The sequence below is a fragment of the Nanorana parkeri genome, unplaced genomic scaffold (assembly GCF_000935625.1).
Source record: "Nanorana parkeri isolate BGI_ZX_2015 unplaced genomic scaffold, ASM93562v1 scaffold757, whole genome shotgun sequence".
NCBI classification, from domain to species: Eukaryota; Metazoa; Chordata; class Amphibia; order Anura; family Dicroglossidae; genus Nanorana; species Nanorana parkeri.
In genome coordinates, this window is record NW_017307025.1 from 144,746 (window position 1) to 157,662 (window position 12,917).

General features: G+C 42.1%; 1 protein-coding gene across 1 annotated transcript; it reads left to right on the top strand.

The window, feature by feature from the left end:
- Nucleotides 1–1,784: 1,784 nt before the first annotated feature.
- Nucleotides 1,785–8,576, top strand: LOC108793533 (elongation factor 1-alpha, oocyte form). The gene is made up of 7 exons (XM_018564507.1): nucleotides 1,785–1,949; nucleotides 2,053–2,232; nucleotides 3,803–4,099; nucleotides 5,009–5,159; nucleotides 5,251–5,507; nucleotides 7,243–7,477; nucleotides 8,378–8,576. The coding sequence occupies exons 1-7, from the start codon at nucleotides 1,806–1,808 to the stop codon at nucleotides 8,497–8,499; spliced, it is 1,386 nt and encodes a 461-aa protein (XP_018420009.1). The 5' UTR covers nucleotides 1,785–1,805; the 3' UTR covers nucleotides 8,500–8,576.
- The last annotated feature ends 4,341 nt before the right edge of the window (nucleotides 8,577–12,917 follow it).

The following is a 12,917-nucleotide window of genomic DNA, read 5'->3' on the forward strand; positions in this document are numbered from 1 at the left end:
AATGCACATGTGTAATGATATAATATCCATATTGTAAATGGATATGATAATAGTGGCATAGTTATATATTTTATAATGATTTATTATAATTAAGCCACTAAATAATATCATGAAAGAGGATAGGAAGCCAATCAGTGATGCTGACCACCTGGATGCCTGGTAAGGGCCCATTCACACCACCATCCACACGTTAATCATACGGTTCCATGCGATTAACGCACAGTACCGCACAACACACCTACTGTGTGATTACAGCGCAGGAGGTGCATTTTGTGCCATTAATTTAACTGGCACCACAAATGCATCTCTCTCGCTGCAACGCCTGGCACCGCATATACTGTGCATTTGAAAAAAATAGTGCATGCACTATTTTTTTTTATCACACAGTATCTGCAGTACCAGGCATTGCGACCTGGCTGATCACACTGTGGGCAGGAGGTGCATTTTGGGTGGCACTGTAATTGCACGCAAGGTGCATTGGGCAGTACTGTTAATCACAGAACCATGCGATTAACACATAGATGGTGTGAACAGGCCCTAAACGTGCTTGTCAAATCCAACTGCTTTTAAAAGTACAGTCTTAAGTAGCGCAACCATGTGCATCAATGGCGATCGACAAATCTGGTGGGTAGTGAAAACCAGTGAAATAAGAGATGCCACAAGTACTAATGCTTTTGAATGAGATAATTGTCTCAAAGTGATGCCTGTCCCTTGAAGATATCTCTATACTAGCTGGTTCTATTTATAACTCCTTTATCAGATCTCATGGTTTCTACTCACCTCTCTTCACACCACTTCCAAAGAGATTGTAAAATGGCTGCCAGCACAATGAAAGAAAAACTTACACACAGCAGGGAGCAATAAGATGAAAATTCAGCCACAGTGACTCCTGTGGTGGGATGAATATTGCACAACATGACTGAACTAAAACTTGCTGCTGACTTTCAGCAAGTTTGCAAAACACGTTGATGTGGAGACTTGCAATGCAGACTTCCTATAATTGTGCAAAAAAACTTGTGAGGCCAGGTTCACACCTGGGCGATCCGTGATCGCGCAGCAATCGTGCACGATACCGCGTGGTTTGCCACGCGGTCACGAAGTCGCCCACCACCAACGATTGCACTATTTTCTAATGGCCCCCAGTCGCGTCAGTCAGGTCGCGCACGTTTCAACCAGTGCAACCGAACACGATCGCAGCTAAAACAGCCGCGCGTCGTGTATTGCAAAAAAAGGTACATGTACCTTTTTCCTGCGATAGCGGCACAGATGTAACCCCATTGATATAACCAGCAAGTCTAGCAATAGTTTAGCAGGTCATTTTCAAATTTGCAGCTCAATTGCTTGCTATCTGGGATCACAGTTGGATACTAATTTACATTAAAACACAACAGTAATCATTTATTTTAATCATACTGATGCAATTTATACAGTTACAAAAAGTGCTGCATAATGTATGAGCACATTAATGATTAAACTTATTTTTATTTATTCGTTTGGTATTATTCAATATCGCTGCTTCCAAGATCAAAACACCTACAGATGTCTGCAGTACTATTCCTGTATGATATAGCTGACATGAGCAATTCCTACACAGATCCCATAGAAAAGCACAAGTACCTCTGTCAGGTGTGCTCATTCTCACCTACAAATTCTTAGCCAATCACAGCGAAGCATTTTCAGTATGCGGTGCCTCTGATTGGCTGCTCTCAGACCCGCCCACTCGTGGACCTTTAAATCTCAGGTGCATCTTAGCTTGATCCTTCTATCTGCTTGGAAACCTCTTGTGGTATTGCTGCACTTTCAGAATGGGAAAGGAAAAGATCCATATTAACATTGTGGTCATTGGCCATGTAGATTCTGGGAAATCCACCACCACTGGGCACTTGATTTACAAATGCGGTGGCATTGATAAACGAACCATTGAAAAGTTTGAGAAGGAAGCGGCGGAGGTAAGTGTACATGAGTATTGTTAGTGGTTCATAAGGATAAGACCAGCAGATATCGCCTCTTAGGCTGGAACTATCAACCGGCTTTTATGTTCTGTCCTTTTAGATGGGCAAAGGCTCCTTCAAGTATGCCTGGGTGCTGGACAAGCTGAAGGCTGAGCGTGAACGTGGTATTACTATTGATATCTCCCTGTGGAAGTTTGAGACTGGCAAATATTACATCACCATTATTGATGCTCCTGGCCATCGTGACTTTATCAAGAACATGATCACTGGCACCTCCCAGGTAAATGGCTTTTTGCGCTCTAAATTGGGGTGTATTAAACTGTGTGTGGTATGCCTGATGCTTTCATACTGGGATGATAGTGCTTTCTCTGGCCCAAAATGTGTCAGTATGGTAACTCAGGAAATCCAGTGTCTGTTTACAAAAAAAAAAAAAAAAAAAAAAAAAAGGTTTTAATGAGAGAAATGTATCAAAACTGGAGCAGACAGAATCTTGAGCAGCTGCTTGTGGTAACTAATCAGCTGCTCTTTAGTCTGTTCAGTTAGGCTTTGAAAACGATAGAAGCTTTGTTGGTTGCCATGGGCAGCTGCTCCTTGTTTTGATAAATTACTCGGGGTGTTTTCTGCACTTCAATTGAATGCATGTTACATATGGGTAAAGGAAACCAGGAGGTTGCTGTTGCTGATCTCCTCAATGCTAGTTACCTAGCTGTAATACAACCACTGACTCATGTCAGCTACTGGCCTAGAACAAACATGTAGCAAAGGAAACCGGAAGCCCTAATCGATCATAATGCTAGGGGAATGAATACTTGAGATGTCTTATCAGCACTAGTCAGGTAAATGGCATTTTTAGATGGCAATGGCAGCCTCTGGGTTTATTTCAGTAATCCTTAATGCAATGGCAGCCTCACTGTTTCTTTCAGCATAGGTATTCCTCAAAATTACTAAATCTGCTGGGAAGGCGACATTGGTATTGGTAATGGTAACTGTGTCCTAAAATTGATTACCTTGTTCATTGATTTTGAAGGCTGCCTGATTAGGGTTATGATGCAGGTGTGATTGCTGCAACTCAATCCTTTAGGACTAGTTCATGCCAGATGCAGTCTGGTCAGTTTGGCTGCTGCAGCCAAAATGCCTTCGGCTTTCCTATGGGATTTCTGGTGCACTATTCACACCAGTGCAGTCTGTTCCGATGCAGTCACAAAAAATACTGCTTGCCCTATTTTCTAGCTGCAAAGGAATGTATACAAATGCACTTAAATCCCACCTGGCATGTTTCAGTGTCCAGAATTAACATGAATTGCTTTGACCAAGTGCCCCTCACAGAGATGCTTTATTGGCTTAAATCTGCATCTTTAGCTTGGGTTTTATGCAGGAATCTTCAGAATTGATGTGTGCTAAACCTGCCCAAATAACTGAGTTTTACAAATGAAGGTGAAAATTGCCTGCATTTTGAAGTGCATGTGTGTAAAAAGGCCCTGTGCTTGTAGTCTTTGCAAGGAATCCTTTGTGGCTGTTAAACTGCAATTCCGGTTGGGTAGGTTGTCGCCTCCCCCAAGTAGTAACTTGCTACTTAAGTGGCGATGTAGTTGAGGAAAACTGATTTGAACAATTTGCATGTGGGTTGGTATTTGCACCTGGAACCCTATGATGGTTTAAATGTGGTAAATCTATAAAATACCAAGCTGGTTGTGTAGCTGAATTAAACCCCTGACTTTATTTTTATTTTTTCTTCACGCATTGCCCAAAGCTAGTCTTAAAGTGTTAAAGTATTTTGTCAATTTAAGATGCATATTTCTCAAGCTTCTCTGTATCTTCCAGTAAATCCTCTAATGTTTTCCATCATATAGGCTGACTGTGCAGTCCTTATTGTAGCTGCTGGTGTGGGAGAGTTTGAGGCTGGTATCTCAAAGAATGGACAGACCAGGGAGCATGCCCTTCTTGCCTTCACATTGGGAGTCAAGCAGCTTATTATTGGTGTCAACAAAATGGATTCCACAGAGCCACCATACAGTCCAAAAAGGTTTGAAGAAATAACCAAAGAAGTTAGTTCATACATCAAGAAAATTGGGTATAACCCAGCTACAGTGGCATTTGTGCCAATCTCTGGATGGCATGGAGACAACATGTTGGAGTCTAGCAGTAAGGTAGGTGGTCCTATGACTTGTCAAATCTGCAATGCTACATATGATTTGTAAATCGGCCCTTCTAAGCAGTCTCTAAAGTTGGTTTCTTGGCTTCAGCAGCTTGTTGATACACTTTTTAAAAAAATCAAATAAATAAAAATACATTGGTGGATAGAAGGTGAAATGTGTTTGTAATGGCTACTGGATTAAAAGGCTTTCAGTTATTTGTAGAGCATAGGTCAGTTGGATGTAGACACTTCATCTGCAAATTAAATGCCAGCATTTCACTAGAATAGTGATGCAGCAGACTTTGTAAAGGTGTGTGTGTCCCCATTCTTTACCCCAATGTGAGCCACTAAGACCACCTGTCCCTGTAAGGAATAAACAGACCACACTCAAATGGCCTTAGCAGCCTTTTTATTAAAAAATGTGATATAAGACATAACTATCTAAACAATTTTAAAGATCCATCAGAATTACATAAACAGTTGCAGGTGTTTGAAGGCCACACCTTTCCTTGATCCGTTCCCTCCGGCGGTACTAAAACATGCTAGGCCCCCCAGCCGCAACACCACCTCGGGGACAACCGCCAACTGACCGCATACACTCCAAATATCCAATAGTGTTCACCATCTTACACCATGAATACAGGAACCATACCCAAGTTCACTCCCTGTCGACCATCTCCAACTTCTGAAGAGAAGACCCTCCTACTCGGACCACCATTCAAGCTTAACCTAACCTTTTGACCTGTCCAATCAGGTAAAACCTTGTCCCAGGATCAAACCCTCATTAACCCTTTTTTTGCTTTGGGCCTGCCTAAAACAGGGTTCCATCTTAACAGGATACCTTGTGTTAAATTGAATTGGCTTGCACATCTAGAGCAGCTATAGGTACTAGCTCTTGCTTGAGACCTGTCTGTTCTTTCAGATGCCATGGTTCAAAGGATGGAAGATTGCCAGAAAAGAGGGAAATGCCGATGGAGTTACTCTACTTGAAGCTCTGGATTCTATCATTCCTCCCAGCCGACCCTCAAACAAACCATTGCGCCTTCCTTTGCAAGATGTGTACAAGATTGGAGGCAAGTGTAGTAGAAAACCTAAATAATATCACTAGGTTCATATACTGCTGCCTCTATGTACTGTAACTAGTTTTTTTGTTTTTGTTCTTAGGCATAGGCACAGTTCCAGTTGGAAGAGTGGAGACTGGTGTCTTGAAGCCAGGCATGGTTGTGACATTTGCTCCTGGAAATGTGACTACAGAAGTAAAGTCTGTGGAAATGCATCATGAGGCTTTAACAGAGGCTTTACCTGGTGACAACGTAGGATTTAATGTCAAGAATATTTCTATAAAAGACATTAGGAGAGGCAATGTAGCTGGTGATAGCAAGAATGACCCTCCAATGGAGGCTGGATCTTTCACTGCTCAGGTAATTGGTCTTTTCAAATGGAGTGATAGTGACTGATCACAAGGGTGTGTTCCCTTTTAAATATCTTAAGGATATTTGTGAAGGCTTTTTCAGTCTGCATGAACCAGATATTCCAAGTGAGCACAGCCTGTGTTGAAGGACTTCAAGCCGTGTTGACTTTGTTCTCATCACTTGCGTTTCTGTTCTAGTGTTGCTTGTGGCCAAGATTCACAGAGCATATTGTGATCCTTTATTTCCTGGCTTGCCAACAATCAATTTATTACAGGGAATTGTTTTATAGCCCCATGTCAGATGAGGTGTAATTTGCTACGGAGTTATCTAATTGACCTGTGTAGAAGGGAAAATGTAAGGGCCTAAAACTCCACTTGCTGGTTGGGTAGTAGAGTACACATCTACCTGATAAGAAATGTGTACCTTAAGGGCTCATTCACACAATGTCACGACCAGAACATTTTTTGTTTGGTCCAAGAACACATTCATTCATGTGGTAAAGTGAGGCTAGTTAACACTACTGCACTCAGTTCCAGAACATCTAAAAAAAAAAGCTCTGGAATGCACCATAACGCACACTAGAAACTCAAGTTGGATTAAAGATGGACTGAAAATGCACATGGCTGCATTTGCAGGCAAGCATCCAGCTCTAGTCTAGAGATGTGAACAAGCCCTAAAGGTTACTGCATGGGGCTGTTAGTGTAACTTCTGTGACAGTGTCTGAATTTATTACATACAATATGCCCAAGTTTCTGCTCCCCAAAAAAGTAGCTTAATACTCATGTGTAACAAACATCTATGAAACTTTGTATATTTTGGGCTGATTGGTTTCTGAAAGTGCCAGTTGGCTGTAATGCTGATCTAATAAGTACTTTGTCCAGGTTGATGACCTGCAAATTAGGAGTTCTGGCTATGCTTGTTTGGCAGTGGAAGCCCGCTAACTTCCCCTCTCCATAAAGGTCCACACTGGTCTTATTGTTCAGTACAGGCTACCCTTTTAAAGACATGGAGACTACATTGCTGACCTAAAATTCTAGTTGATTGGCCCTCTTTATCACACTTGGATCACTAGTGCAAAACAAATATGCAGACTTCTGGGGTTGGTGACTTCAGGTATTGCCTGGCCATCATGCTGACCTTCCTACTGAAACTAGCCTTTTTCAGAAAGATCATAAATTATGGTAGCATCCATATCTCAGAAGTGGGGGTTGGGACTTGGTGAGTGTCAGTAAAGTAACTTGTATTAAAATGGTGGTTCTCACAAACAATTGCTGGACAATGTTTATTCCTGAAGTCAAAAACATGCTGTAAACTAACACTGGCTCCACCAACTCTTAACATGTTTCAACAAATGGCTGCGTCGGACATCTTTATGAATAAGCCGTTTGGTGAAATGTGTTTAGAGTTGGCGGAGCCAGTATTGGTTTACAGCATGTTTTTGACTTTGGGAATAAACATTGTCCAGCTTGTGATAACAGTTGTTTGTGCCCCATTGTTTCTGCAAGAACCGGTATGAAGCTGCAGCATGCTTTTCTTGCCTGCACCAACAAGAGGGATGGGGCTGTGTGATCATGGGACAAGGATTAAGAGCAGTGGCTGCTTGAGTTTTGAATTTTAAAAAAAAGCTTAAGAAATGGGTATAGTTCAGATGCTAAAGTAACTTGATGTAGCTTTGAATTGTCTAAACCTAAAATGGAACCCTTTGACTTTTGTCTGCTTTCCAACATGTGCTTAAACTTTGCAGGTTATCGTACTCAATCACCCTGGATTGATCAATCCAGGCTATGCCCCAGTCTTGGATTGCCACACAGCTCACATAGCCTGCAAATTTGCTGAGTTGAAGGAAAAGATTGATCGAAGATCAGGAAAGAAACTGGAAGATAACCCCAAAAATCTTAAGTCTGGTGATGCTGCCATTGTTCAGATGGTTCCTGGGAAGCCAATGTGTGTGGAATCCTTCCAAGCCTACCCTCCACTTGGTATGTAGCTAATACTTTAAGTGTCTTGGTGCATAGCCTGAAAATTGGAATCTCACAAGTGGGTTAAGGCCTTGACTACCATGGTAAAGCTCTACTTCTGAAACAAGATTCACAAAACTGCTTCCTACTATAAACAGTTTAGATCACATCATGGGGCCCCATAACAAAACTTGGGCTCCCTGGCTAAGTTTCTGTAGCGACTGGCTGTGTCATGGACATTTATCAAGGTCCAGCAGCAGGAGAGCTGTTGGCATAGTGCAATGCTAAGGAGCAGTGCTAGGGATAAGTGTTTATAGTAGCACTAACAACCATTTATATTCTGATAAAATGAGCAATGCTTTTGACATGCTTACTCTTTAACCCTAATACAAACTTCTTTAAAATCTAGCTTTGTTCTAATTTTGTGTAGCATATTTTAAGAGGTGGAACACTGGGATTTGACTGCATTTAGGGTTAGCTTCAGTCTGTAGCGGAAGTTTAAGAGGGCAATAAATCTATGCTGCTTACTGCAGAGGATCTGTGACTACACCATTCTGAGGTCTGAAGTCAGCTTCACTGGACACCTCGGTTTACTTTTCTTTATTAGCCCCCTAATGGGGGTCCTCCTACACTAGGACCCATAGCAGCCACGTGGTCTGCTATGGCTATTGTTGCACCACTAGTTCAGTTCCCCAAGCAAGTGTCCGGTGTAACCTTATTTTCAGGTAGACTGGATTTTGTGCTAATTGGTATAAATGATCATCCCTATGGTATGAAATAAAGCATTTCTTCACTTTAAAACAGTTGAGCAAGACACAAGTTTCAATTAGAGGAATAAGGGCCTAGGTTATGTATCAAATGTGCTAAAAGCTGTTTGGATATCTTTCTGACAAGCTAGGGCTAATATTGGTCTTTTAACAGGTCGCTTTGCTGTTCGTGACATGAGGCAGACGGTGGCTGTTGGTGTCGTTAAAGCTGTAGAGAAGAAGGCGGCAGCTGTAGGCAAAGTGACAAAATCTGCCATAAAAGCAGGCAAAAAGTGATTTTCCATTCGGGAGAGAAACCATTTCTAAGTTATTTTTTGCTGAAAAGCAGTTGTTAAATAAATTGCAAAAAAATGATAATTTGTGGTCTTTCTGTACAGAGTAATACATATTCTAGATTCTTTTCACGGTGGCATATGGCTGATAGTGGGGAATTCAGAAAAACTAGAGAAGATTGGTTGACATAACTATCAGCTTCTCTCCAGCATGTTCAGTTAGGGTTTGGAATTGAAGCTAGTTGCCATGGACAACTGTTCCAAATTGTCAGCTCCAGCTTTTATGAGCGCCTCCAGTGTTGGCTGTAAAATATTAGTAGGTTATAATGCCATAGAGAAGCTGATGCTTGTCTTTAAAATAGTCAGTGGTGGGCTTTCAAGAAATGGGTAGTCCTAACTACACTCCTTGACATTGACAGTCTTTAGCATTCCATATTTGTGGACTGTTTAGACACTCTACATATTGCAGAGGATGGTAAGACTGGGGCCATGTTCTTGGGTGACTGTTGGGCCTCCTTAAGCCCTCATTCACACTGGAATTGGCCCACACATACAGCTCTGTGCTGCGTGCAGGGCCATACCGAACAGCTCCCAGGAAGGACAGGTGCTGCGTATGATTAGAACCGCAGCCCCCGTCCTTCTCTATGGGACTACAACGGCCATTTGCACATCCGTGCGGGTGAGTGTATGCTGACGGGGATGGTTCCTGTCTGCGTCCGAGCCAGGAAATGTGCACCCTTATAGACCTGCTCTTGTGGAGTGAAGGTGGGGGGCCACGGCCACGTACTCCCATAAAGGACGGGGGCTGTGTACTAATCACACACAGCACCTGTCCTTCCCGGGAGCTGTACGTGCGGGCCGATTCCAGTGTGAATGAGGCTAACACAGGGCATGTTGCAGCATTAAGGGCCTATTTTTTTTGTCAAGGGCTGCTGGAAGAAGTATACCCAAGTGAATAAGGCTATTGCAATTGTTGCCATTGTAGCCTCTTTACAGGTCAGTTTCTACTCTGGTTACAGGAGTTGAGGGCTACACAAGTATTCAAGCGCTGCAGGTTGGGCACCAGGGCTTGCTGTCTGGAGCAATTTATTACGATTTGCACACATGATAAATCTGGATTTTTGGCTTCAAACCCCCTGAAAGCGGAGGCCCTGTAGAATTAAAAAAAAAAAATGCTAGTTGCAATTTTGTCGCACAGCATTTGCACAAATGTTCATCAAACCAGTTTTTTTTAGGATAAAATACACTAAAATGAAATTTAGTGCACAGAAACAGAATATAATCAACTTTTTGGTAAAATATAAAAGATTAGGTCACATCAGGTAAATAGATACCAAATGTGTCAAGCCTTAAAATTGCCAGTGTGTGAATCCACCCAAAAACTTCAATACCCAAAATTTCCCATGGGGGACACTTTAAAAGCTTTTACTCATTAGTTTAGTGCTAACAGCGGTGGCTCTAGAATTGCTCTCACCCCGATGTTCGCGGCAATGTGTAGCACAATTTTTTGTTTTTGCACGTAATATAAAAATTTCTTACACGCTCTCCAACAAATCCCCCCCCCACTGACAATTTCAGCAAAGGACCCTAAAGCTGAGAGCAGAGATCTGCTTCTTGCTCTAAGAGCCAGATAATGTAAACTGACACCAGAAGTGATGTAATACAGAGGGATAAGTAGCTGGAAGCCTGCGGATCTCACTCGCCTGCATGGGGGACAGTGGAGCCCAGGGAAGCTGGTGGTGGGGGCAGTACATTCGGCCGATCGGTATTCGGTACACACAATCCAGCATCTGTATAGTAGCCGGATTGCTTGTATCTTAACAGCCATTGCCAGCTATTTAAAATTAGGGATGCACCGATACCACTTTTTTAAGACCGAGTACCGATACTTTTGCTCAAGTACTCGCAGATACCAATTACCAATACTTTCTCTTAAAGGAACAGGTCACTTTTTTCTAAAGCAATACAAACTAATGCTTTAAGGTCATTTTCTTAATATTATGATTCATGAGATGATGAGGGAGCATGATGCCGGCTTCACGGCCAATCAGAATGTCGGGTGCTGCGTCTTTACACGGCTTCCGGATTTGCTAGCTTCCTGACCAATCGGAAGCCGGGCAGCCTGTCATTGCACGCTACCCGGTTTCCTGATTGGCCGGGAGGTTGGCTCCATGCTCTCTCATCACAAGTCACGAGAGAGCATGGAGCCGTTTCCAGGCCAATCAGGAAACCGGGCAGCGTGTAGTGATGCGCAGCCTGGCTTACTGATGCAGGAAGTACTCATGCTAGGTATCGGAGCATTTGGGCGAGTACGAGTACTCACCCAAATACTTGGTATCGGCACCGATACCAATACTAGTATCGGTGCATCCCTATTTAAAATGATGCAAATAACACGGCTCCAGCAGCCTGGTCAGAAAGCATTGAATCCAGAGAGCATTACGACAGCCAGGCGAATAGTTTTTTTTTTTCTTTTTAATATTTAAAGATCAACCATGGCATGGTTGCTTTTGACCGTTTCTGTAGGCAATGACATACCCAGAGCACTCCTGGCTAACCAGAAATAATTGAACACTGGCTTATTTTCAAATAACTGAATCATCATAACACAGGAAAATCGTTTTGGCCTCATTGACTGAATAAGAAACGCTTAACCGCTTGTTTGTTGTGGTTTTTGTTTTATGCGCATTTTGTCATTAACATCAATGAGCAACAATCTGCTCAACGTGCTTATTGCTGTATGCACATAAAATGTGCATAGAAACGTGCATTAAAATGCTGTTGCCTTCAGAACATGTGGAATTTCTCATTTAGGCTTTATTTTATGTATAGTCATTTCCACTTGGAAAAAAAGCACATTGGTGCAGTAATTTGCACCCATAACATTAATACACTTTTTATTTGGTCCCATCCCTGCCCCTAGGATGGGGTATTCTCTCTATCCTCCTTTTTTATAGATGAATTTATATTCCAGCGATGTGTTCTGGAATATGTCAATTCCCTGCAAATACCGACTGCCTCAGCCAGGTGCCAATGACTGCATACTTTTTTTGGGGGTGAATTGACATACTCTTTCATGAGGTATTTATCATGTTTTTACAGTGTATGGGACGTACTAAACAGTATATTGGGATGATTAGCTGCAATGCTCAGTGCAGTCACTAGATGTCAGTATACCTTTTGCACACATACATGGAAATATGTTGTAACTTAACAAAATGTTGCTTCTGCAGTGGTTGATACTAAGTTGCAAAAAATAGCTGCAAATGTTTAAAGTGACATTAAAGGAGAACTATGGGGGTTAAAGGAGAACTATGACATGAGTGATTTCCACTCACCTCCTAGTTCTAAGCCGACCTGTGACAGTCTCATTGTCACAGGTCGGCTAGAACTATGAGGTGAGGGCTTTCCACTCACCTCATAGTTCTCCTTTAATGTCACTTTAAAGGAGAACTATGAGGTGAGGGCTTTCCACTCACCTCATAGTTCTCCTTTAATGTCACTTTAAAGGAGAACTATGAGGTGAGGGCTTTCCACTCACCTCATAGTTCTCCTTTAATGTCACTTTAAAGGAGAACTATGAGGTGAGGGCTTTCCACTCACCTCATAGTTCTCCTTTAATGTCACTTTAAAGGAGAACTATGAGGTGAGGGCTTTCCACTCACCTCATAGTTCTCCTTTAATGTCACTTTAAAGGAGAACTATGAGGTGAGGGCTTTCCACTCACCTCATAGTTCTCCTTTAATGTCACTTTAAAGGAGAACTATGAGGTGAGGGCTTTCCACTCACCTCATAGTTCTCCTTTAATGTCACTTTAAAGGAGAACTATGAGGTGAGGGCTTTCCACTCACCTCATAGTTCTCCTTTAATGTCACTTTAAAGGAGAACTATGAGGTGAGGGCTTTCCACTCACCTCATAGTTCTCCTTTAATGTCACTTTAAAGGAGAACTATGAGGTGAGGGCTTTCCACTCACCTCATAGTTCTCCTTTAATGTCACTTTAAAGGAGAACTATGAGGTGAGGGCTTTCCACTCACCTCATAGTTCTCCTTTAATGTCACTTTAAAGGAGAACTATGAGGTGAGTGGAAAGCACTCACCTCATAGTTCTCCTTTTTAATATAGTAAAAAATAACAAACCCAGAGAATAAATACCACCAAAAGAAAGCTCTATCTGTCCCCAAAAAAGGGTATAAAATTTGTTTCAGTACAGCGTTGCATGACGGAATAAATGTCAAAGTACCGCAGCACTGAATACTGAAAAATGGCCTGGATGGGAAGGGGGTATAACACCGTGGACTTCAAGTGGTTAAGGATAGTGATTATATGAAATCATTTATTATCAAATAGTTGTTTGGCTCCTTTTTAAATCATAATGATAACAGAAATCTCCCAAATGGCCCTGTTCCTAAGTTTACGTACC